General features: G+C 42.2%; 2 protein-coding genes across 6 annotated transcripts; both read right to left on the reverse strand.

Annotated features, from left to right (window-relative positions):
• Positions 1 to 531: 531 nt before the first annotated feature.
• On the reverse strand, positions 532 to 21,311 carry LOC129065910 (acyl-coenzyme A thioesterase 6-like). Of its 3 annotated transcripts, none has more exons than XM_054567306.1 (4): positions 6,556 to 6,743; positions 5,655 to 6,280; positions 2,845 to 3,047; positions 532 to 1,313 (listed from the first exon to the last, which is right to left on the reverse strand). In XM_054567306.1, exons 1-4 carry the CDS (start codon positions 6,564 to 6,566, stop codon positions 708 to 710), a joined length of 1,446 nt encoding a protein of 481 aa, XP_054423281.1. In that variant the 5' UTR covers positions 6,567 to 6,743; the 3' UTR covers positions 532 to 707. The 3 variants fall into 3 exon arrangements, with proteins under 3 accessions (XP_054423281.1, XP_054423284.1, XP_054423283.1); XM_054567309.1 differs by lacking the exon at positions 6,556 to 6,743 and adding an exon at positions 21,225 to 21,311 and having other exon boundaries at positions 533 to 1,313; XM_054567308.1 differs by having other exon boundaries at positions 533 to 1,313; positions 6,609 to 6,743.
• On the reverse strand, positions 15,160 to 22,418 carry LOC129065911 (peroxisomal succinyl-coenzyme A thioesterase-like). 3 transcript variants are annotated; one of them, XM_054567312.1, is made up of 3 exons: positions 21,639 to 22,418; positions 21,225 to 21,427; positions 15,160 to 15,329 (listed from the first exon to the last, which is right to left on the reverse strand). In XM_054567312.1, exons 1-3 carry the CDS (start codon positions 22,219 to 22,221, stop codon positions 15,327 to 15,329), a joined length of 789 nt encoding a protein of 262 aa, XP_054423287.1. In that variant the 5' UTR covers positions 22,222 to 22,418; the 3' UTR covers positions 15,160 to 15,326. The 3 variants fall into 3 exon arrangements, with proteins under 3 accessions (XP_054423287.1, XP_054423285.1, XP_054423286.1); XM_054567310.1 differs by lacking the exon at positions 15,160 to 15,329 and adding an exon at positions 19,664 to 20,717; XM_054567311.1 differs by lacking the exon at positions 15,160 to 15,329 and adding an exon at positions 20,545 to 20,717 and having other exon boundaries at positions 21,146 to 21,427.
• Positions 22,419 to 23,585: the final 1,167 nt, after the last annotated feature.

Raw genomic sequence — 23,585 nt, forward strand, 5'->3', positions numbered from 1 at the left:
TAAGTTTTGTATGCATGCAGTGTACCCCTGCACATATTGTTCTCAATAAAAGCCACTTCAAGAGAAGGGCTCAGGGCATTCGCCACTTGAGGGAATCACCACCCCCCCTCCTGACAGGCAAATCATGTCTGGTACAGTTTATTTCTTCATCCATAGCAGCCAGGGTACCCCCCTTCATCTGGCACCCAAACAGGGACCCCACATAAGTATATCAATGTCCCAGTTGGAGTTCAGAAACAAGTCTTGAGTACACATTTAGGAATGTGTACTGGCAAGAATGAAGCCAAGTCCATTCCTTAAGGGACTTGAGTGGGCAGGTTCCCAACGTGGTGCGTTAAGGCCCAAAGGGTATATGGGACTCTTAGCAATACAGAATCTCAGTCCTTAGAACAAGAACACAAGGCCAAAGCTGGGCCATCAATTGAAAGTTGAGCAAGTGCTCCTTACATTTCTCCTGCTTAAGCTTAAGATTAGTCCTACAGATAAGATCAAGGTTGAGCCTATACATTGGACATGTTCAGGGGACAAAGAGGTAGACCCACCAGTGAAGAAAAGAGGGTTGCAAAGGCTGGGAATCCAGTAGGACCTGACAAGGAAGCCGAGATGGTTGCTTTGTTACAAAATAGTTCCTAGGTGCTCTGGAAAACCCAAATACATGCTGTATGAATAGGATTTTTATTAATAGCATCTCATCTATGATTATAATGTTACAGTTTGCTGGGCTTGACAGATTTTTTACCATTGAGATGTTTATGGAAGAAAGTTTGAATTTTCTGCCAGGCATCTACTTGTGCCCTTGAATGAGCCTTTGGCTCACCACCATAGAATATTGGTAGACCAAATACTGCATGGACAGAGGCTCTACAAGGAGGAAAATAAGGTGGATCAATACAGTGACCAGTTCCTGGGTAGTAGATTATCTGGGGTCTGTCTTTCCCATGTGTTTGTAACCGTTCAGAGGCTATATGAGCATAGAATTCACTGTTCCAGTTATGATCATCCATGCCAACAATAAACAGGAAGGGCCCCTGGGCCTTTTCCAATGGAATAAGACTTTGGTGGTAGGGTTCCTCCAGTGGATTGTTCCAAATATTCATGAAATCTATAAGGCCTGACTCAGTGGTTGTATGTTTCCCTGGGTCATTACCAAGATCAGGAATAATCATATCCTTGTAATGTAGAGGAGCTATTGTGTTGGCCACACAAGCATTGATAAGTACGGTGGCTGTGATGCCCTTCAAGAAAGAGGCCATTGAGAGACACAAGTCTCCTCCTTTGGAGAATCCAAGAAGTCCAATGCTAGGGCCTTTCACCTGATTAGGGATGGGAGGGAGAGAGAGAGAGAAAATGAATAAGCCTAGAATTCATAAACAGAGGACATAAACAATGATTATATATTGTCTAGGTAGTTTTCTCAAATGTCATTTGCTTTTATTCCTTATGCAACAATGTACAAAGTTTAAGAGTGTCTTCTAATAAGCAAATTAATTAATTTCCTAGTACACATGCCCTCCACTAATATTTATGGGGTCTGGATTAAGAATACACACAGAAACCCATATACCCTATACCAAAATATTTAAAATATCAAGTGAATAAACTGTTATATGAAATATATTCTTTTCTCCTACCTTGATAAGGTTCAAATCTAAAATCTTGGAACTCCTTGGAGTTTTGTACTGGAACATGACTTAGGAGAGAGCCAGGCCCTGGCCCCAATCCCTGGTCCCTGGCCCACTCTCTTTCTCTTCTACCCCTGGTTCCATCATGCACCTTGAGGGGCTGCTCACATACATGTGTGGACACCCCAACCAGTAAGTTTAAGACCTAGATATATTGACATTGAAGGACCCCGAGAAGAGGCATAGGGCCTGGAAGCAAGATCAATGCCGATCAGCAGAAAAATTCTGGGGTTCAAGATCCACAGGGCATGGTGAGAGGGTAGCCACATGGGTTCCAGGTAGACACATTCCCTTGGTCCCTTGGACTCCTCACCCTCTGGGCAGAAATGCATCCAAAGGAAGGCTAGAGAGTAGCCATCTATAACGAAGGGTCCAAGGAAGAAGACCCTTTTCTCTAAGTTTGAGGGCAGGGCTGATAGTATATACTGGTCTCTTTTTCCTGGAGCCTATGTCCACTAAATAAACCAATTGTTACAGTTCAAGATCAACTAGGTTTTAGCAACTTTGCTAAAACACCAGTCCATGAACTTTATCAGAGTTAAACTATCCTACAGACCTTGTAGAACATCTTATTCCTTAACATTAAAATGTTTAGATCTCTAAGTTTACATAGTAGCAGAGTATCTATTCCATTTATTATCACTACCAAAGTGTTTTATTTAATTAATTTTTTCCACTATCAGATAAGAACTTTCTCTGCAAAACCCTATTATTATCATTATCACACTTAACAATTCTTTAATATTATCAAATACACAGTCCCCAACTGTCTCAAAGATGTCTTTTTCCAGTCAAACTTTTTCCTCTACACACTCACATTAATCTTATAAATGAGAAAAATCGAGTCCCAGAGAGGGCAGTTGCCTTATTAAGGATCATAAGGCCCCTTGTTAGTAAATGTAAAACTAGAACTCAAGATTAGTAACTTTTTAGTCCAACTCTGAATTACGGTCAAGAATTAAAGGGAACTAAACAGTCAACTTTTAAGGGATTAGAGAGAGATGAGTGGAAATAGAAATAATAATCCTTTTAATAAAACTTTTGAAGGAGCCTTTCTGTCTCATGGCATACTTCTATCCCCCAGTGTCCTGGTAGGGCTTTTAGATCCACCCCTGTGTCTCCTCTGCCTCTTCTCTGCATTCAGGGGAGCACCAGAACCCACCTCTGGATGCTGCAGCATGAAGTCCACGGCTTCTTCAAAGTACTCCAAGTGCACATCATTTAGGTATTCAGGGAGGTCCTCAAATCTGAAATAAGCCAGAGCAAGCACAGCAAAACCATGTCTGGCCAGGAGGCTGGCCCTGTATTCACAAAGGCCACCACCACTTCCAAAGAGATCGAGGATCCCAGGGAAGGGCCCTTCACCTAGAAAGTACCACAAATCATAAAGAGCTTCAGACTCTCAAAAGACATTTTTGGGTTTCAGATTTTGGCAGTCAGGAAAGAGAAGTTTTTGAAGCAAGGAAAATTGAGGGTGTGGGGGTTGGTGAAAAGAAGGACCCTTTTTTACTTTACATTTTTTATTTTAAATCCTTACCTGAGGATATGTTTATTGATTTTTTTTTTTTTTTTTTTTTTTTTAGTGAGGTGAGGGGAGAGAGAGATCAACTGGTCATCTTGAACTACACCCTATGTACGTGCCCTGACCAGGAATCAAACACACAAACTTTGGTGTATGGGATAACACTACAACCAACAGAGTAACCTGGGCAGGGCTGACTTAAAAAACAAACAAACAAACAAACAAAACCCTGTGAGGAAAGAAGAGGGTGGGTAAGATGCCTTATTTTATCCCGAACTTTTTACATATTTTCACAAAAATAATACTAAAATAAATACAGTTGACCCTTGAACAACACAGGAGTTAGAGGTGCCGATCCCTCTGAGATAAAAAATCCCAGTATAACTTTTGACTCTCCAGAATCTACAGTTAATTAATATACAGTTATTAATATAACTACAGTTGTCCCTAGTTATTTGCAGGGGATTGGTTCTGGGAAACCTACAGATACCAAAATGCATGGATGCTTGAGTCACATATAAAATGGCATAGAACAATGCATACAGTGAGCCCTCCATACCTGTGTATTTCCAACCAAAGAGAAAATTCTGTTTTATCCATGGTTGAATAAATCTGCAGATGTGGAACCTGGGAATATGGAAGACTGATTGTATATTTATTGAAAAAAAACCCCAACAAACCATTTGTAAGTGGACCCATGCAGTTCAAGTCCATGTTCAAGGGCGAACTGCAAATGAAATTAGAAATAACATGATGGGATGCACATTTTCTATCAATTTTTCTTGTTTTCCTTAAAAAAAAAAAAGATTGGAGAATGCTTTGAGATCTGTAATGCATTCTACATATATAGGGGATTTTTAGAACATACTCCACAATGCCTTATATCCTCTGCTCTAGCCTTAAAAGTGCCATCCCTAAATGTGCCATGTTCTCTTGGACTCTTGAAAATGGTATGCACTATTCTCCCTTCACCTTTTTGATGTGGTTGACTGGTCGGTCTTCACATCTAAGTTTAGATCTCCCTTCCTGCAACACTTCCCTGGCCCCCTTGCATGTTCCCTCTCCCTCAAAGAGTACCCTGGGCCTGAACTTCCCTGCCTCAGCACTTACCATGCTTACTGCAGGTGTAAGGATAGATTTCTGTGTCCTCTATTAGGCCGTAAGTACAGAGAAGCTCCTGTCCAACTTTGCTAGTCATTGCATCCCAGTATGTAGCACAGTCCTTAACATATATTTGTTAAATGACTGAACCCTTCTACATTATTTACAAAAGCTTTTAAGTCAAAACACACACACACACACACACACTAAATTTTAAGTGGGTCACCTAGTGACACCGAAATTGTTAACACTTAAGATTGACTTGTCTGCAATATGAGATACCACAACTAGGTAGTGAGAGACTTTTTTGTTGTTGCTGTTAATGAAAGTTTCTTGGAGATTCTTATTGAATTAGTCTATATGGTTTATTGAGCTCCTTCTATATCCCTGTGCAAGCCTCTAGGAATATATAGTGATGTGTAAGACCCAAATCCAGCCTCAAGAGTTCACAGTTAAGTGGACAGCCACTAAGGCTATGAATTGCTGAAGAACTATAAAAATAAAGCAGGGTCTCTTGCTTTGGAGAAGAAGCACTGAATTCCATTTAGGGATTTCTGTAAGCTGTAGCAACTCCAGCATTTCTCTACAGCAGGGGTTTTAATCAAATATGGTTTGGAAGGGGTGGGTCAAGGGTCTTGTTTCCAGGCTGCTGCTATCTAGCAAGCACCTAGTTTTTACTTAGACTACAGCTTCTCCATCTCATTACTACAGACGTTTTGAGTATGGTATTTCTTTGTTGAGGGGCTGTTCTGTGCACTGTGGATGTTTAGCAGCAGTGCAGGCCTCTATCCACTAAGATGACAACAGCACCACCCCCTCCATTTGTGACAAAAATGTCTCCAGATATTGCCAAATACCCCTGGAGTGGGGTGAAAATCATCCCATATTGAAAAACACTGACAGACTGTTATGGTAGTGGGGGTAGGACTATCAAGGGTTTTTTTCTTTTTTCTCTTTGTTTTGGATTATGGGGAACTGCCTCTAACGTGGGTTTTAGCTTCCTTGGAACTTTGATGTTAAAGGAGGCAAAAATCACTCTTGAACACCAGCAGAACTCATTGCCTAATATCGGCATTTCAAACATAGCAGCGTAGCTGGCACATAGACTATCTCAATAAATATCTGTTGTATGGACCTTTTAGCATACAGCTAAGGGAGTGACAGGGCCTCCAGGAAGTGCCATGAAACTTGGAAGAAAAACTTCCACCTAGAAATCAACATAGACTCGGGAGCACGGAGACCAGTTTAGCTAAGTTCCACAATCACGTGGTCCCCAGGTCAGGTTACAGACCACACAGGGTCTCGGACTCCACCCGACTCAAAAATAACGGCGGAAGCTGGTCGCTCACCTGGCGGCAAGAAGAGGGTGGCGCGCACCTGGCCGGCGCGGATCGGCACCCGCCGCACCCCGGGTGCAAGGAAGTCGCGCTCGTGCACAGCTCGGCCCAGGAGACGCGCTCCCTCGAGCTCATGGCCGTCCAGCACCTCCAGCTCAATGACGAAAGGCGTCTGCACGTCCCGCTTCACCAGCCGAAGGCACGGCTTCTCGGGCTCCAGGGCCCACAGGAGCCCCATGGGCTCGAGCCCCGCGAAGCTGCCGCCCAGGGCCGGCGCCCGCGACAGGTCCAGCTCGCCGCCGGCGTCGGCGCAGTAGCGCGCGTGGGCGCGGAAGAGCGCGCCCTTCTCGTCGCGCAGGGACGCTCGCAGCGTGACCGGCTGCTGCGGGGCCAGGCCGCGCACGATGATGCGCACGGGCTCGTCCCAGAGGCAGCGGCTCGCTGGCTCCACGGTCATCGTCGCAGTCGTCCGGGCAGGAGCCCAAGAGACCAGGCTAACTGGCCTCACCTTTGGAGAACTCGGCAGCAGCGCCCAGCTCCTCGGGCACCATTGGCAGAGTCCGGACGCTCGCAGGACAGCGGGAGATGAGGCCATCGTGTTGCGACTGGATTTCAGAATTCGGATCGGCTGCACAGGGCTGTGGAGAAAGTTAGAACTGGTTGGAGAGCCTCTAATGGTAGGCCGCACAACTGCAGGCTAAGAGCCCGACAGGGCAGAGCAGCCGGCTAAGTTGAGTTTAGAGGGCAGAGTCCTGCCAATCAGTAGCAAAAGCGAACGGACACCCCTGAATTTGCGCACAGCCTCCTCGCCTAAAACCTTCCACTTAATTTGGGAGAGAATCCCCCAATTCTGCCTCTTAAAAGCTCTTCAGCCTGGTGCAAGGGGCTGGACTGGGGTTGCCACTGAAGGAACCTGGCATGCATGGGCTAGTCCGTGCGGCAGCGGTCCGCGGACTCCAGTGTCACCTTCGCAGCCATCTCGATCTCCAAGAAAAAAGATGTCCCGGCCTGGCAGAGTCAAAGGCGGGGCCTGGGATCTTCACCTCCCCGGGGATCAGTGGCTGTTGAAACAGTTGCACTCACCACCGCCATTGGGCTGGCACGTTGACACTCCCCAAGGCTCTACGTGAGGCCTTTTAGAATGTATGCAAATCGACTAGTGCCTGAGTGGAAGAAAATATCTGTTAAGAATTAACTATAATCCTGCAATTCAGTGTGGTGAGTGTGGGAATAGAGGTACAGCCCTGACGAGTGTGGCTCAGCTGGTTGGACTTCCACCTACAAAGCAAACGGTCACCCATTGGATTCCGGGTCAGGGCACATGCCTAGGTTGCGGTTGCGTCCAGTCGGAGCGCGTACTAGAGGCAACCTATCCGTGTTTCTCTCTGTCCTCCGATGCGGGGAGGGAGGGAGAGAAAGAGAGAGGTAGAGAGAAGGGGAGAGAGGGGAAGGGAGGGGAGGGGAGGACAATAGATAGATGTACAAAGACTGCTTACAGCTACAGGATTGGGAAAGATATTGATGGTTCCAAGAATCTGGAGTTTATAAAAGCATCGGAGGTGTGTACAGTTGACCTTCGAACAAGGGACAGGATGCGGTTAGGGGCGCTGACCTCACCCACAGTCAAAAATCTGTAAAACTATTTAAATCAGCAGATCAGTGGAGAAACATAGTCCTAATCCCTCCCTTACCCCTAATCCTTTACCAAGCCTTTTCCTAGAGCTAAGGGTCCCTAGAGTGGCTTCCAGAGCAAGTAGATGTCTATGGAGTGAGACCTACTTGGGTTCCAGTCTATGCCTGCTCTTTAATAGTCTGGTGATACTTAGCAAGCTACATAATTAAGCCTGTGAATCCAGTTTTGTTATCTGTACAAAGTTTTTTTGTTACAATCACATGGGCCAACGTATATAAAAACACTTCTCTGATACACTTACAGTAGGTGTTCACTGAGTTTTGTTCCTCAAGTCACAAATCTGGACATGGCAGTGTCAGTGTTGAATTGTATCAGATTATGAGCAAGAAAAAAGTGGCACTTTCAAACTGGGTAATTTGAGAAGCATTCCGTAAAGGAACTGTTTGCAAAGTCATGGGCAAGGTTTTAAAAAGAAAAGGTTTGGTGCAGAACCTTAGGTCTGAAGGCTGAAGAAGAAAGGGCTGCCTGGCAGGTGCTGTAGCCTTTATAGAGGGAGGCAGGCACACATGATGAGGTGGCAGAAGTGGTGAGAATAAAAACCTTGACCTCACTTTCCTCTTGCCCTCGCAGTATCTTGCAAGTTTTCAGAACAGCCACTTATTTTCTTTGGCTGAGCCTAACCATACAACTCAGCCTACTTGAGTATAGAGCAGGGTGGAGAAGGGTAGGTGGGACACACGGGGGAGAAACAACATATGGAAGCTGAATACATATTTATAAAGTGAACAAAAAGATACCGTATGACAACCCTGGTGTCAGAGGTCCATCAACTTTTCCCATTGTACCTCCTGAAGTAACAGCTGCCACCTATTTTGTTTTTTATCCTCAACTGAGGACATGCTTATTGATTTTAGCGAGAAAAGAAGGGAGGGAGAGAGAGAGGGAGAGAAGCATCCATGTGAGAGAGAAACATTGATCAGTTGCCTCTCATATGCACCCCAACTGGGGACTGAACCCACAACCCAAACATGTATCCAGGAATTAAACCAGCAGTATTTCAGTTTATGGGATGATGTTCCAAGCAACTGAGCCACACCATCCAGGGCAAGCTGCCACAAATTTTAAATACCTGTTGTTTAAAATGTTTCAGGCTTCCCTCAACCTAAGAACACTCAGCTTCCAAAAAATATACCTGGGCTGCTGCAGCCACCAGCACAATAATTGTAGATGATGTGATACTATATATAAAGAATCCTAAAGATTCCACCAAAAACCTACCTGAGCTGATAAGTGAATTCAGTAAAGTAGCAGGATACAAGATAAATATCTGGAAATCTGTTGCATTTTTATACACCAATAATGAGCTATCACAAAGGGAAACTAAGAAAACAACTCCGTTTACAATTGAATCTAAGAAAATACCTTGGAATATATTTAACCAAGGATGTAAAAGACCTGTACTCAGAAAATTATTAGACACTGAAGAAAGAAAGAAGATACAAATAAGTGGAAGCATATACCAAGTTCATGGATAGGAAGAATTAACATCGTTAAAATGTCCATACTAGCCAAGGCAATCTATAGATTCAGCACAATTCCTGTCAAGATACCAATGGCACATTTCACAGAACTAGAACACATATTCCAAAAATTTATGTGGAACCACAAAAAAACCCCATCAGCGACAGCAATCTTGAGAAAGAAGAACAAAGTTGGAAGAATCATGCTACCTGATATCCAACTAGACTACAATACCATAGTTATCAAAACACCATGATACTGGCATAAGAATAAATATATAGATCAATGGAACAGAACAGAGAGCGCAGAAATAAATATCTTTATGGTCAGTTAATATTCGACAAAGGAGGCAAAAATATACAATAGGGTAAAGATAGTCTATTCAATAACTGGTGTTGGGAAAATTGTACAGATAGGTGCACAAAAATGAAATTAGATGACCTTCTTACATCATTCACAAAAATAAACTCAAAAAGGATTAAAGACTTAAATGTTACACTCAAAACCATAAAAATCCTAGAAGAAAACATAGGCACTAAAATCTCAGGCATTTGTTGTAGCAATATTTCTTCTGCCATGTCTCCTCAGGCAAGGGAAACAAAAGAAAAAATAACAAATGGTATTACATTAAACTAAAAAGGTTTTGTGCAGCAAAGGAAGCCACCAACAAAATGAAAAGACAACCCACTGAATGGGGAAACATATTCACCAATGATACATCTGGTAAGGGGTTAACATCTAACATTTATAAAGAACTTATACAACTCAAAATGGAAACACAATCCAATTAAAAAATGAACAGAGGACCTGAATAGACCCTTCTCCAAGGAGGATATACAGATGGCCAATAGACATATGAAAAGATACTCAGTGTCACTAATTATCAGAGAAATGCAAATTAAGACCACAATGGGATATCACATCACACCTGTTAGAATGGCTGTCACCGATAAATCAACAAACAACAAGCGCTGGTGAGGATGAGAAAAGGGAACCCTAAGGCACTGTTGGTAGGAATGCAGACTGGCGCAGCTACTGTAGAAAACAGTATGGAGTTCCTCAAAAAAGTAAAAATTGAACTGCCTCATGACCCAGAGATTCTACTTCTGAGAATATATCCAAAGAAACCCAAAGCACTGATTCAAAAGAATATATGCACCCCTATGTTCATTGTAGTGTTACTTAAAATAGCCAAGATTTGGAAGCACCCCACAGGCCTGTCAGTAGATGGGTGGATAAAAAGTCTGTGGTACATTTACGCAATGGAATACTAGTGTGCCAGAAAAAAAGGAGGAAATCTGACCTTTTGTGACAGCATGAATGGACCTGGAGAGTATTATTCTAAGTGGAATAAGGCAGTCAGAGAAAGGCAAATACCATAAGATTTTATTTCTGTGTGGAATCTAATGAACAAAATATACAAACAAACAAAATAGAAATGCATTCATAGATACAGAAAACAGACTAACAGCTGTTAGAGGAGAGGGAAGTTGGGGTACTGAGTGAAAAAGTTGAAGGGATTAAGCACAAGAAACAAAAACAAACTTCATGGACACAAACAGCATTATGGTGATGACCAGAGGGAAAAGGGGCAGAAGGTAAAGGCAGGATAAACTGTGGCCAGAAGAATTGACTTGGGGTGGTAAGCATACAATACAGTATGCAGATGATGTTTTATAGCAGCAATTTTCAACATTTTTTATCTTATGGCACACATAAACTAATTACTAAAATTCTGCAGCACATCAAAAAATTATACAGGGCTTGGCAGAAGTAACGCCTGCTTGAGTGTGGTTGGGAGGGTAATCATATGGCTGTGATAATTTATAGTTTCAATTTGAACATTTCACCTAAAATGTCATATGGTGTGCTTGGGTGTGATACCATTATGTTACAGAATTACATGCTTATGATTTTGTAAGAAAAGATTTTGTAATAAAAAGGGGCATTACTTGTGCTGGACCCTGTATTTTTTGCCAGTATCAGGAAAAAAATAGGTATAACTTTGATTTATTCACACTGGACAGCTGGGGTATTGGCTGGTTCATTGTTTTGGGGTTTTGGTTTTTGTTGTTGTTGTTTTTTTTTTTTTGACAATATAAGGGCAAAGAGGTCAGTGTCCTTGACTAAATAGTCAGGTATTGATGTTTTAAAAATTCTTGCAGCATCCCTGATCAGCGTGGCTCAGTTGGATCAGTATCTGGCCACAAAGTGAAAGGTTGCAGTTCAGTCCCTGGTCACACGCGAGAGTCAACCAATTGATGTTTCTCTCCCATCGATTGATAGTTCTCTCCCTCTCCCTCTCTTTCACTTCCTCTAAAAATAAATAAATAAAATCTTTAAAAAATATTCTTGCAACACACCAGTGTGTTGTGGCACACCAGTTGAATATTGCTATAGTATAGAATTGTGCACCTGAAACCTATATAATCTTACTTACCAATGTCACTCCAATAAATTCAATTTTAAAAATTCATACTCAGGTTTCAGAAAGTTAGGGGAGAAAAGTGGTTTCTGCCTCCCCCTTCCCAGATGCCCAGGTTGCTGTGAAGAGGCACAGAAATGGGACCCAGGGATCCCAGACACATCAGGAGAAAGCAGTCGAGGAGGAGCCCTGAGCTGGGCCATTCAAAATGCCCTCCTCTGGGGAATTCTGCACTTACACCTCCATGAAAGAACTAGGTACTGCATAGGCCAACTACCAGAGAGCACCCAAATCTGCAAAAGAATCAGCTGCTGTAAGAACACATTTTTCCCTCTTGAGAGGGGAGCGGCTTCATACAAGTTCCAATGTTTGCCTAGTGGCTTGATGAAGTGGCTGTAACTTAACACCCAGATATGTAACTTGCTATCTCTGGTGTTAAAACATACCAATTCATTTCTGTGCCTCTGTTGTAGGGGTAGAGACTTCATGGACAGACAAAAGAGTTTCCCTGATCTAGGTTAGAATTCCTCTGGTTACTCCAGATAATTACACTCCCAGGCAGCTCTCTCTCTGAGAGGGACCTTACCTTTTCCTGTGCTTAAGAGCCCCACTGCCTTTCAATTATAAATTCAGTATGAAAAGGCTGTGTTTCAGGAAGAAACTGCTTCTGAGCCAATCTTCTCTGATCAGCATGCCATCAATATAATGACTAACTTCACTATCTGAATTAGAATCAGGATACCTGTTTAAATCCCACCTTAACGGATTCTGACAAATGTTAGAGAATAGAACTAACTTGGAGTCAAGACTGTAAAGCTCACTGGCTGCCAAGCGAGAGGATGCTGCTATCGATGTCTAAATGTACTGGGATTGAAAACAATGCCCCGGTAAGATCAGTCAAAGGATACCGATCAGGGATGATTTAGAAAGATCTGCCTATAGAGAAACACTGTCCGCCACAGTTAACATGAGTTCATTTGGTTTTCTGGAATCCTCAACATTGGCGAGATCCATTACTTTTCTGATAACCCAATCGACAATTACAGGGGAAAAGGCTGGAGATGGAGACAGACTGCCAGTCACTCCAGGGTCAACTGCGATTTCACTCATGATCCCGGGCCTGGTTCTATTTTATGTGTACAGTTTTGATGGGACAAGAGAGCTCCTTGTTTTTGTTTTTAGTAGTCAGTATACTACCCATTTGAGTAAGTCCTTTCTCCAAGACAGCAGTAACTCTTAATATCGATAATAGTCTCATGGTTAATAGTATTGTATCAATGTCAACTTTGTGATTTTGAACCATTTACTATGGTTCTATAAGGTGTTACCATGAAGGGGAGCTGGAGGAAGGGCTTAGGGAGGTCGATTCTTTTTTTGCAACATTTTTGTGAGTTTGAAATGATTTTTTAAGAAAAACAAAGAACAGTATCAGGAAATGATAAAACCTCATACAAGGAGGAAACCAACCAACAGGATACCTTTGGTTCTCTGTGTCCAGCTTGTAGAGCTAGGAAAACCTGTCCGTTTCAGATCTTTCCTCTCTCATATCCTCGAACATTTATTCTTTCCCAGTCAATTAAGATTTCTAGGCATTCGCATCATCTCTGTTCCTGTATGTAAAATCCCTTGAAATTCTCAAACGTTCCTCTCGTCCGAGGCATCGGGACTCAGGCATATGGTTTCTCCAGAGGAATCTGATATTGTCTAGAGAGAAAGGACGCTGGGGCTACATAGCCCTCCCTTTGAGGGACCTCATTCTTTGTCTTTAAGGGAAGGCTCCTGACATTCAGAGAGAAGTTAAATGGAAGGTATAACCTTCAAAACAGCCACTTGCTGTCTGCATACAGAAACAGCTTCATTCTTATCCTGGAGAGCCCTCCCTTGGCTCAGTTCCTGGAACTTTAAACTGGGGGAGTCACCAAGTTGAGTGCTTGCCAAGAATTTTGCCCTAACTGCTGCTGTTCCTGTTGAGAGACTAACTCTTTCAGATGCTACATTAATTACTTTTGTAATTTTATTAAATCACCAGTAAGAAGTGACCAGGGAGTTTGACCAAGCAACTGTTGTATGAACAGAATGAAACACTGCTCCATGTTCTTCTAGCAACTGGTGGAGAAGGAAACCTACATTGCTGCTGTTGTCATTTTGTCATTCAGTCCCCCTCTACCGGTATCAGTATAGAAGTTGTGTATTTTTTCTTATTCTTTCATTGGTTAACCTAGAAATTTAAACATATAGACGTAATTTACCAAAGTTCCAAGTTAGCACAACTTTTGCCCTTCTTTCTAAATAATACAAAGTCCTAAGAACACTTGATTTTTAAAATATTTGTAGACACATATTTATTGATTTTAGAGAGAGAGGAAGGGAGAGAAAGAGGGAGAGAGAGAAAGAGAGAGACGCATCAATGTGAGAGAGAAACACCAATTGGTTGCCTGCCTTACGCTCCCTGACCAGGGATCAAACCTGCAACCTAGGTACGTGCCCTGACTGGGGATAGACCCCTCAATTTTTTGGTGTATGGGACAACGCTCCAACCAAATGAGCCACACCAGCCAGGGCAAGGCCCTGAGAATACTTTAAATTCAATCACTTTCTCTTTCGACCGACATGCTTTGTTTTTATGTATTTTACTCCTGTCTTGCCTTGTTTAACCCCACCAGACACAATTATTTCGATTTTTAAAAAAGACTTTATTTATTTATTTTTAGAGAGAAGGGAAGGGAGGAAGAGAGGGAGAGAAACATCAATGTGTGGTTCCCTCTTGCACACCCCCTACTGGGGACCTGGCCTGCAACCCAGGCAAGTGCCCTGACTGGGAATCGAGCCAGTGACCCCTTGGTTGGCAAGCTGGCACTCAACCCACTGAGCCACACCAGCCAGGGCTTACTTTGATTTTTTAAATGTTATTTATTGGTCTTAGTGAGAGAGAGGAAGGGTGGAGGGAGTGAGAGAGAGAGGGAAACATCGATTTGTTTTTCCACTTATGCATTCATAGTTTGATTCTTGTATGTGTCCTGATCGGGGATCAAACCTCCCAACCTTGGCACATGGGGACTACAGCTAACCAAGTGAGCTACCAGGTCAGGGCTGTATCTACATTCTTGACTTAGGTTGTATTTAATTTAATCATGATGTCTCAAAGTAGACTTTTTAAAAATCGTGCTTGAGATTTATAGAGCTTTTTGAAATTGAGTATCGGTGTCCTGTGTCAGTTCTGGAAAATTCTCAGCCATTATTCCTTTAAATACCACTACAACCCCATTTTTTCTCCACCTTCTCTAGAACTCTACCTCCAATTACACTTAAGTTAGATCCTCTTATACTATTGTCTATATAATTAATTTAAAAATATAAAACATTTATAACAGATGTATTTTTAAATATTCTTTAATATTTTCAATATCTTCAGTAGTCTATGCTGCATTTATGTGGTTTATAAGTTTTTAGTAATGGTGAATAGCAACTTAAAAACAAAAATTAGGCACGATGAAACAATTTTTAATTTCTTAATAAATGATCATTTATATTTGTAATCTTACTGTTTTAAAGATAGATTTAATGTCCTTTACCTCTTTTTAAAAAATTACTGATTTTAGAGAGAGAGAAGAAGGTGGAGAGAGAGAAACATCCATTTATTGTTCCACTTATTTATGATTCATTGGTTGCTTCTCATATGCGCCCTGAGCAGAGATCAAACCTACAACCTTGCCATATTGGGACAATGCTCTAAGCAAGTTAGCTACGTGACCAGGTTATAATTTTTAAAAAGGCACCAGTACAGTATACTCTCACCAGTAGCGTATGTAAGGAGTTCCTTTCTCAGCTCCTTTGCCAACTCTGTATACTACCTATATCTTTAAAATGTTTTATACTGTCAACCTAAATAAAGAGGTAAATTTGAATTACAAAAAATTCAGTTTATTCAGGAATGGCAGAGGAATTACAGCTCGAGAAACACAGGCGATTCCGCTGAGAGCTTAGGGTGGGTTGTATTTATGGACGAGCAGTATAATGGGAGGGAAGTCCAGCCAGCATCCAAGCAGTGAGATCATTGGCTTGAGTATGGGGGATTCTTGGCAGATGTCAGAAGGCAAGTCTCTGTCTACTGTAAAATGAAGTATTTTGCAGGAAATCAGTATCTCAGTTAAGTTCTGTTCTTCCAAGGGTGCATGCGAGATTCTCCATTTCATATCCTCCAGTTTCATTTTAGATTAAAACACCTTCACAACCTGTATAGCTTTGTAAAAGATTTCACTTTTTTATTTTTAGGGGGGGGGGCGGGAGAGAGAAACATCAATTGGGTTGCCTCTCCTATGCACCCTGACCAGGGAATGAGTTAGAAACCCAGGCATGTGCCCTGACTGGAATCAAACCAGCGATCGTTTGCTTTGCAGGATGACATGCAACTAACTGAGACACACCAGTGTTAGGGTCAGTATAGTTTTTTATAGAGGAGGAAGCTTGTCTTCTTTTTTCTTTTTGATTAATAGACTTTATTATTTTTTAAGAATATTCTTTTTATTCTGCAAGCTTTATTATCTCTGCATCAGTCTGCTTGAAGTTCATTGAGTACTCTAAATAATTAATCATTAATCTTTTTTTTTTTAAATCTCTATACCCTTGCCCACGTCCCCCAGCCCCTTCTGGTAATCACCATGCTGTTGTCTGTGTTTGTTTTAGCAGTTTTAGGGTTAGAAAAAAACTGAGTGGAGAGTACAGAGAAATCTCAAAAATGAATAAATAAAATTTTCTTTACTGCCCCCCACATACACACACATACTTTCCCCCATTATTTATGTCTTGCATAACTGTGGCACATTTGTTACTTCGTGAGCTATTATTGATACATTATTATTAACTAAAGTCCATAGTTTACATTAGGGAGCAATCACTCTGTGTGTGGTACATTCTATGGGCTTGAACGAATGTGTAACAACATAGATACACCATTGCAGTATACATAGAATCGTTGTACTGCATTAAACATCTCGTGTGCTCCATCTATTCCTCCCTCTCCCACAAGCCCCTGACAAACACTAATCTTTTTTACCGTCTCCACTGTTTTGCTTTTCCCAGAATGAGTCATGTAGTTGGAATCCTATGGAATATAGCCTTTTCGGATTGGCTCCTTTCATTAGAGACATGCACTTGAGTTTCCTCCATGTCTTCTTGTACCTTGGTAGTTCATTTCTTTTTATTGGTGAACAGTATTTCATTGTATCGATGTACCACCATTTGTTTCTTCATTCATCTATTAAAAGTTACCTTGGTTATTCCCAAGTTTTGGCAATTATAAATAAGTCTGCTATAAACATCTACATGCAGGTTTTTTGTGTGGACATAAATTTTCAACTCCTATGAGTTAATACAAAGGAATGCAATCGCTGGATCATGTGGTCTAAGAGTATGCCAAACTGTCTTCCAAAGTGGCTGTACCATTTGGTGTTCCCACTAACAGTGCATGAGAGTTCCTATTGCCCTACATCTTCATCAATATTTGGGATCAGTGTTTTCGATTTTAGTCATTCTAGTAGGTGTGTTGTTTTAATTTCTTAATCCCAGATGACATATGATATTGAGCATCTTTCCATGAGATTCTTTGCAATGAGGTGTCCAATCTTATGCCTGTTTTTAAGTTGAATTGTTTGTTTTCCTATTGTTGAGGTTTAGGATTTATGTATTCTGGATACCAGTCCTTAATGAAGTATGTGCTATGCAGAGATTTTTTTCCTCACAATCTATGGTTTGTCTTTTCATTCTCTTAACAACGTACTTTTAAAAAATCAATTCATTTGAAACAAATTTATGGGTACCTACTATGGACAAGATACCGAGGATTAAAAAAATAAATAAGACACCCATTAGATCTGTAGGGATCTCACAGTCTAGAGGGAGAAATTGACCCATAAGAAGCCAGTACAAACATGTCATAGTGGCTGCTATACTCAGGTACATGTAACATAGATTGCGGAACCAGGGACAGAATAGTCAACAGTACCTGCTGCGGGTCAGAGAGCGATTCACAGAGGAATAGACAACTTATATAAATGCAGTAAGTTTGGCATGTTGAGAGTGTAGTGTTTTAAGGAGGGAACAGTCAGATGATGTGGCTAGGAGAAGCAGGAGACAGATCGCTGAGATTTTAATTAGATAAGCATACATGGTCAGATTTGGATTTTAGAAAAATTACTTTGGCATCAGAGTGAAGGTGATTTGGGAAAAGGTAAACTGCGAGATCAGGTAGGAGATAAAGAGTGCCCAAACTTAAGTATGGCCATGGTTTAGGCTGGAGGTAATTCGAAGAAGGGGGTATCATCAGGTCTTACTAAGGGGTACGGGAGGGAGAGAGAGGAAACAAGTTTGTAATCAACAATCACTCGTCTTTTTTTGCTTCTCCTGGATGCATTTTGCTATACGTGTGGAGTCATATGTTGTTCCAGTAGAAATGATGGGGGAACTCAAGAGTTGGAAAATTTTTAGTTTTAAGTGATCAGTAATAAGCTTAGTAATTAGTGCTTGTAAAAAGCTGCTCTTTCAGGAACTGGAGGTATGACCTGTCCTGACTCCAGAAGACCCACAAGCCATTCGACCTTTGTGTCCCAGGAGGACTGCCAGGGAGTGAGATGGTCTCTGAGGCACTGTGCTCCGGGGAGGGACATCTGTAGCCCAGGACACAGATAAGATGAGAGGATGGTAGGAAAATTGCAGGACTGCTATTTTTATCTGATTAACCTTTTCCCGGAATTCCAAACCCTTACTTACTTTTTTCCTGAATTTCAAACTCCTTACCTACATTATTCTTCTCATAAAAAATGTTGTCTTGAGATGAAATATAAGATACTCTTTTAGGGTACAAAACCCACCATCGTCTCATATCTCCTGCCATCTGAATAAAGCGCCCATAACATTCAATCCTTGTTTCTACCTATTGGTCTTGGTAGTGAAACGCATCGTGAACACCGACTTTTCTAATTTCAGTAAGAGTTTTTAAATTTCATGTATATCCTTAATTTTAGATAATTGCCTTTAGACAATACAGATTATAAACTGTGGAAATGAGTTCAGATTCCCAAGCCCAGTTTATGAAGCTTATAGACCAATTTTTGAATGGTCTGGAACTAAGGTGTGTTTATGCGATTTAATAATTTCAATTATAAACATACATACAGGGGCGTATGTCAGAGGTCATGATGTAAAATGTATTTTTTTTCCTGTAGGTAGTAGTGAATAAAGTTGCAATAATGTTACTACATCTACAGTGTTAGATCACAAAAATTCTCCATTATATACATGATACATACACTTCAGTGGTACCTGACTTTTAGGCTATCTCTCAACTCACTGGTCTCAGAAAATTCATTCATTTTATGATTTGTATTATTGTCAATCATTCTGACAAAATATAGCAACATTTCTCAATTCCCCTTCTGGGTGTATAGCCTAAGAAACCCAAAACAGCTACTTGAAAGAATATATGCACTCCTATTGCATATCATTGTACTGTTCATTGTAGTTACTTACAATAGCCAAGACATGGGAGCATCCTAAGTGTTCATCACTAGAAGAGTAGATAAAACAGCTGTGGTACAGCCCTGACTGGTGTGGCTGCATGGGTTGGGCATCATACTGCACACCAAAAGGTCACCAGTTTGATTCCTGGTCAGGGCACATGCCTGGGTAGTGGGCCAGGTCCCCGGTTGGGGGCAACTGCTCAATGTTTCTCTCCCTCTCTTTCTCCCTCACTTCCTCTCTCTCTAAAATTAAAATCTTCTAAAGAATTTTTCAAAGCTGTGGCACATAGATACAATGGGATATTACTTGACCATAAAAAAGAATGAAATCTTACTTTTTGAGACAGCATGGATGGACTTAGAGGGTATTATGCAAGTGAAATAAATCAGTCAGAAAAGGACAAATACTACACGATTTCACTTATATGTGGAATCTACAGAACAACATAAACAAACAAAACAGAAACAGACTCAACAATATAGAAAACCAGCCAATGGCTGCCAGAGGTGAGAGGAGTTAGGAGACTAGGCAAAAAAGGTGAAGGGATTAAGAACAAATTGGTAGTTACAAAATAGTCAAGGGGATGTAAATAAAGTACAGCATAGGGAATATAGTCAATAATTATTGTAGTAACTATGTATGGTTTTAGGTGGATACTGGAAATATCAAGGGCAACACTTTGTAAAGTATATAACTGTCTAACCACTGTGCTGTACAAAACACTGAGTATAAACTGTAAGTGAAACACACACAGTTTTGGCTGATGAAAATTCTACCCTGCTACCAGTAGTTGAACCAGTAGCAACCCCTGGATGGTCATTCCCTCCCAGTGATGGAAAAAGTAACACAGCATTTGCTCACCTTTAAGTTTTGCGTATGGCTTAAGGGCTTAGGTAAAAAAAGAAAAATCTAGGAGAGAACATAAATTTTAACACTGAGGATGCTTTTTACTTTTTTGTTGTCCACATTTAATGGAATCTTCTACAACAGCCATGGGTTACATTAGTGAAATCAGTGAAAAAATAACTTATTCATAAAAGTTACCTAAAATAGCTCTGACTGGTGTGGCTCAGTGGATTGAGTGCCAGCCTGTGAACCAAAGGGCCACCACTTCAATTCCCAGTCAGGGCACATGCCTGGGTTGCAGGCCAGGTCCCCAGTAGGGGGCACTTGAGAGGCAACCACACATTGATGTCTTTCTCCATCCCTTCCCCTCTAAAAAGGAATAACATCTTAAAAGAAACAAGTTACCTAAAATATATCATTAATACCAATGATATGAATTTGATATTATTCAGGGGAAACTCATTTACATAAGATTAGTAAACACTAGAATCTGACCTTGTACCTCTCATGTCAACTATAGACTAATGCATTACAACTTGGGAGAATCTCCCTTCTGGGCACCTGCATGATGTGTGCAGAAGAAGGTCAGAATTTGCTTCCAAGCATCTACCTGGGCCCTAGAATGAGCCCTGGGCTCCCCACCCCAGATCACAGGCTTTTTTACTAATACGTGCAGGGAAGCTGGGCACATGGGGAAGTAAGGAGGCTCTATATAATGCCCAGTCCCAGAGTAAGAGATGATCTGGGGTTTTTCCTTTCCATGGGCCTGTAACCGTTCAGAGGCTATTTGGGCATACAACTCACTCCTCCAGTTATGATCATCCTGACCAACAATGAAGAGGATAGGTCCCTGGGCCTTCTCTATCGGAATCATGCAGGGGTTTTCATACCCTCCTACAGTATCATTCCCTATATCCACAATGTCCAGGGCGCCTGAGAAAGATATCTTGATTCTCCTCAGGTCGTAGCCCAGTGGTGGGATGCAAGTCTCCTTGTAACGTATGGTTGTGTTTCCACTAAACCCAGATCCATTGATGGAAACTGTAGCTGAGATGTTCTTCAAAAATGAGGCCATGGAGAGACAAATACTAGCCCCTAAAGAGGTGCCTACAAGGCCAATGCCTGGGCCCTTTACCTGTAAGAAGAGAAGGGAGAAGAGTGAAGGGTCAAGCACCTACCACATAGAAAAATGTTTTTCTAATTGCAACGAGATATGCCTCTAGCTATAATTTATGAACTGGGCACAAAAGAATCAAACTACGCTGACAGGAGTTTCTTTTCACATTGTAAAGAATATCTGGTTGGACACACAGCAAATACATCTGAACAAATACTCTGTTGTCAGGAAAAGATCAAAAAACAAGTATGCAAAGCTAACAAATTAGAAGCTCCATAACAAAAGAAATTTCGGTATTATTACATATTTCCTATAAATAAAATCTCACATGTATTTTATGAATTAGTCTGCATCATCAATCCACCTGACCGAAAAAATGGAACTAGGCACATAAAGTCAAGGACATCCCCAAAAGAAATCACTGTGAAAGAACAGCACAGCAGTACTTGGCACAAGTGAGAGCATAGTGACACCCTCCGGAGATATATCTAGAGAGCAAGAGACAATAAAGGACATTAGGAGAACCTGGGAGTGTTGAAGCATGTAGCACAGGGCCTCTTCAAAGTAGTCCATATTTATGTTGTCAGCATCCTTGGGGAGATCTTCAAAGCCATAGTAAGCTAGAGCCAATGTGGCAAAGCCATGGCCAGCCAGAAGGCTGGCTCGATATTCCAACAGGCCCCCTCCAGTACCAAAGAGATCAATGATCCCTGGGAAAGGTCCAGGTCCTAGAGAAGGGAATATTATAAAAGGAAATTATCATAAAATTTAAAGATTTTCCTTTCCTTTTAGAGATCTAATTTAGTGGGTTCCTGTGAATCATAGGGAAGAAAACATCTCCCTGAGTCACTATTGAAAAGGAAAATAAGTTCCTTAGAGAAGAAAAATCTACAAGGTACCTTCTCATTCATGAGGGTACCTGCAGCAACTCGGGCTCACCTGGCGGCAGGAAGAGCGTGGCGCGCACCCGGCCCGCGCGCACCGGCTGCCGCCGCACCCCGGGTGCAAGGAAGTCGCGCTCGTGCACGACCTGGCCTAGGAGGTGTCCTCCCTCGGGCTCGTGGCCGTCCAGCACCTCCAGGTCCACGACGAAGGGCGTCTGCACGTCCCGCTTCAGAAACCGCCAGAAAGGCTTCTCGGGCTCCAGGGCCCACAGGAGCCCCATGGGCTCGAGCCCCGCGAAGCTGCCGCCCAGGGCCGGCGCCCGCGACAGGTCCACCTCGCCGCCGGCGTCGGCGCAGTAGCGCGCGTGGGCGCGGAAGAGCACGCCCTTCTCGTCGCGCAGGGACGCTCGCAGCGTGACCGGCTGCTGCGGGGCCAGGCCGCGCACGATGATGCGCACGGGCTCGTCCCAGAGGCAGCGGCTCGCTGGCTCCACGGTCATCGTCGCCGTCGTCCGGGCAGGAGCCCAAGAGACCAGGCTAACTGGCCTCACCTTTGGAGAACTCGGCAGCAGCGCCCAGCTCCTCGGGCACCATTGGCAGAGTCCGGACGCTCGCAGGACAGCGGGAGATGAGGCCATCGTGTTGCGACTGGATTTCAGAATTCGGATCAGCTGCACAGGGCTGTGGAGAAAGTTAGAACTGGTTGGAGAGCCTCTAATGGTAGGCCGCACAACTGCAGGCTAAGAGCCCGACAGGGCAGAGCAGCCGGCTAAGTTGAGTTTAGAGGGCAGAGTCCTGCCAATCAGTAGCAAAAGCGAACGGACACCCCTGAATTTACGCACAGCCTCCTCGCCTAAAACCTTCCACTTAATTTGGGAGAGAATCCCCCAATTCTGCCTCTTAAAAGCTCTTCAGCTGGTGCAAGGGGCTGGACCAGGGTTGCCACTGGAGGCCTTGGCACACAGTGATCTCCGGTCTGCCTCCAAGGCAGTCGCAATGACTAAGCAGCTCAGGAAAAATTGAGTTTTATCACTTTGGTGATAATAATAATAGATCTTTTCTTTGAAAGTGTGCATAATGGTATTTTGTTTGCATTATTTGTGAGTATTCCTCTACACCATGCCACATCTAAAGAGCCTGGTATATTTGTGTGACCTCAACTTCGTTCCTTTTAGGGGTAAAAACAGCCAAATGAGATACTAGTTATTTTTTTGTTATATACTGGACTCTCATTGTTCATTTAGGCAAATGGCATCTCCTTTTCATCCTGGACTTTTTCACTTTTTCCTACTTTTTCATAAATTATGGGTTTTATCATGTGGTGGGTTTTTTTCATCAAAGTTCAATTCAAGCCTCTTTCAAGACCTTACGCTTGATTTTATATTCATAATTTCATATTCTTTTCATTAGAGAAATCTGAAAATTGTTCCTTTGGCAAAAGAGCTCACAAAGAATATAAATTAATAAATAACTGAAAATACCCCTTACTTAACTCCCATGATCCCGTGAGTAGTCTCAGGGAACTCTAAAGAGGAGGTTGCCTAGTAACCAATGCAAATAGTTTTGGAACCCAGGGAACTGAGAAAGGTTCAAGACGTGGAAACTTGCTTTCCTTTGAAGACTGTTGTGGGAGACCATTTTGAAGGTAATTTCAAAACATTGCTGCTTTACCTGTGTCTGAAAGGAGCTTATTAGTTCAGCTGAGGGATGAGTGGCAGTCTCAAGTACTGATGAAAAGATTTTGGATTAGGTTTCAAAAGGGTCAGTATTGCCTCAGGTGCTAACCCGTATTGTGATCTTAGTCATGTCTCTTCCCGCTGGGCCTCAGTTTTGAAATCTGTAAATAAAAAGAGTAGGAACAGATCTTTACAGTAGAGTTTCCTGAGTCATGTCTGAGTTAGCAGTCTATCTGTGTGAGTGCATGGCAAGGAATGGAAATTAGAAAGTAGAGGGAGAAAAATGAAGGAAACGTTCTGATGAGGAAGAGGCATCAGAGAGAGGG

Source organism: Pteronotus mesoamericanus, unplaced genomic scaffold (genome assembly GCF_021234165.1).
Source record: "Pteronotus mesoamericanus isolate MK-2021 breed Mesoamerican mustached bat unplaced genomic scaffold, CSHL_Meso_final contig_182, whole genome shotgun sequence".
NCBI lineage: Eukaryota > Metazoa > Chordata > Mammalia > Chiroptera > Mormoopidae > Pteronotus > Pteronotus mesoamericanus.

Coding starts and splice junctions, on each gene's coding strand:
- LOC129065910 (XM_054567306.1), bottom strand. Junction 3,048..5,654: donor CACCCTCTTCTTGCCGCCAG/GTGAGCGACCAG, acceptor GGTACTTTCTAG/GTGAAGGGCCCTTCCCTGGG. Junction 1,314..2,844: donor TCATGCTGCAGCATCCAGAG/GTGGGTTCTGGT, acceptor ATCCCTAATCAG/GTGAAAGGCCCTAGCATTGG.
- LOC129065911 (XM_054567310.1), bottom strand. CDS start 22,221: ATGGCCTCATCTCCCGCTGTCCTGCGAGCGTCCGGACTCTGCCAATGG. Junction 21,428..21,638: donor CACGCTCTTCCTGCCGCCAG/GTGAGCCCGAGT, acceptor TCCCTTCTCTAG/GACCTGGACCTTTCCCAGGG. Junction 20,718..21,224: donor ACATGCTTCAACACTCCCAG/GTTCTCCTAATG, acceptor CTCTTCTTACAG/GTAAAGGGCCCAGGCATTGG.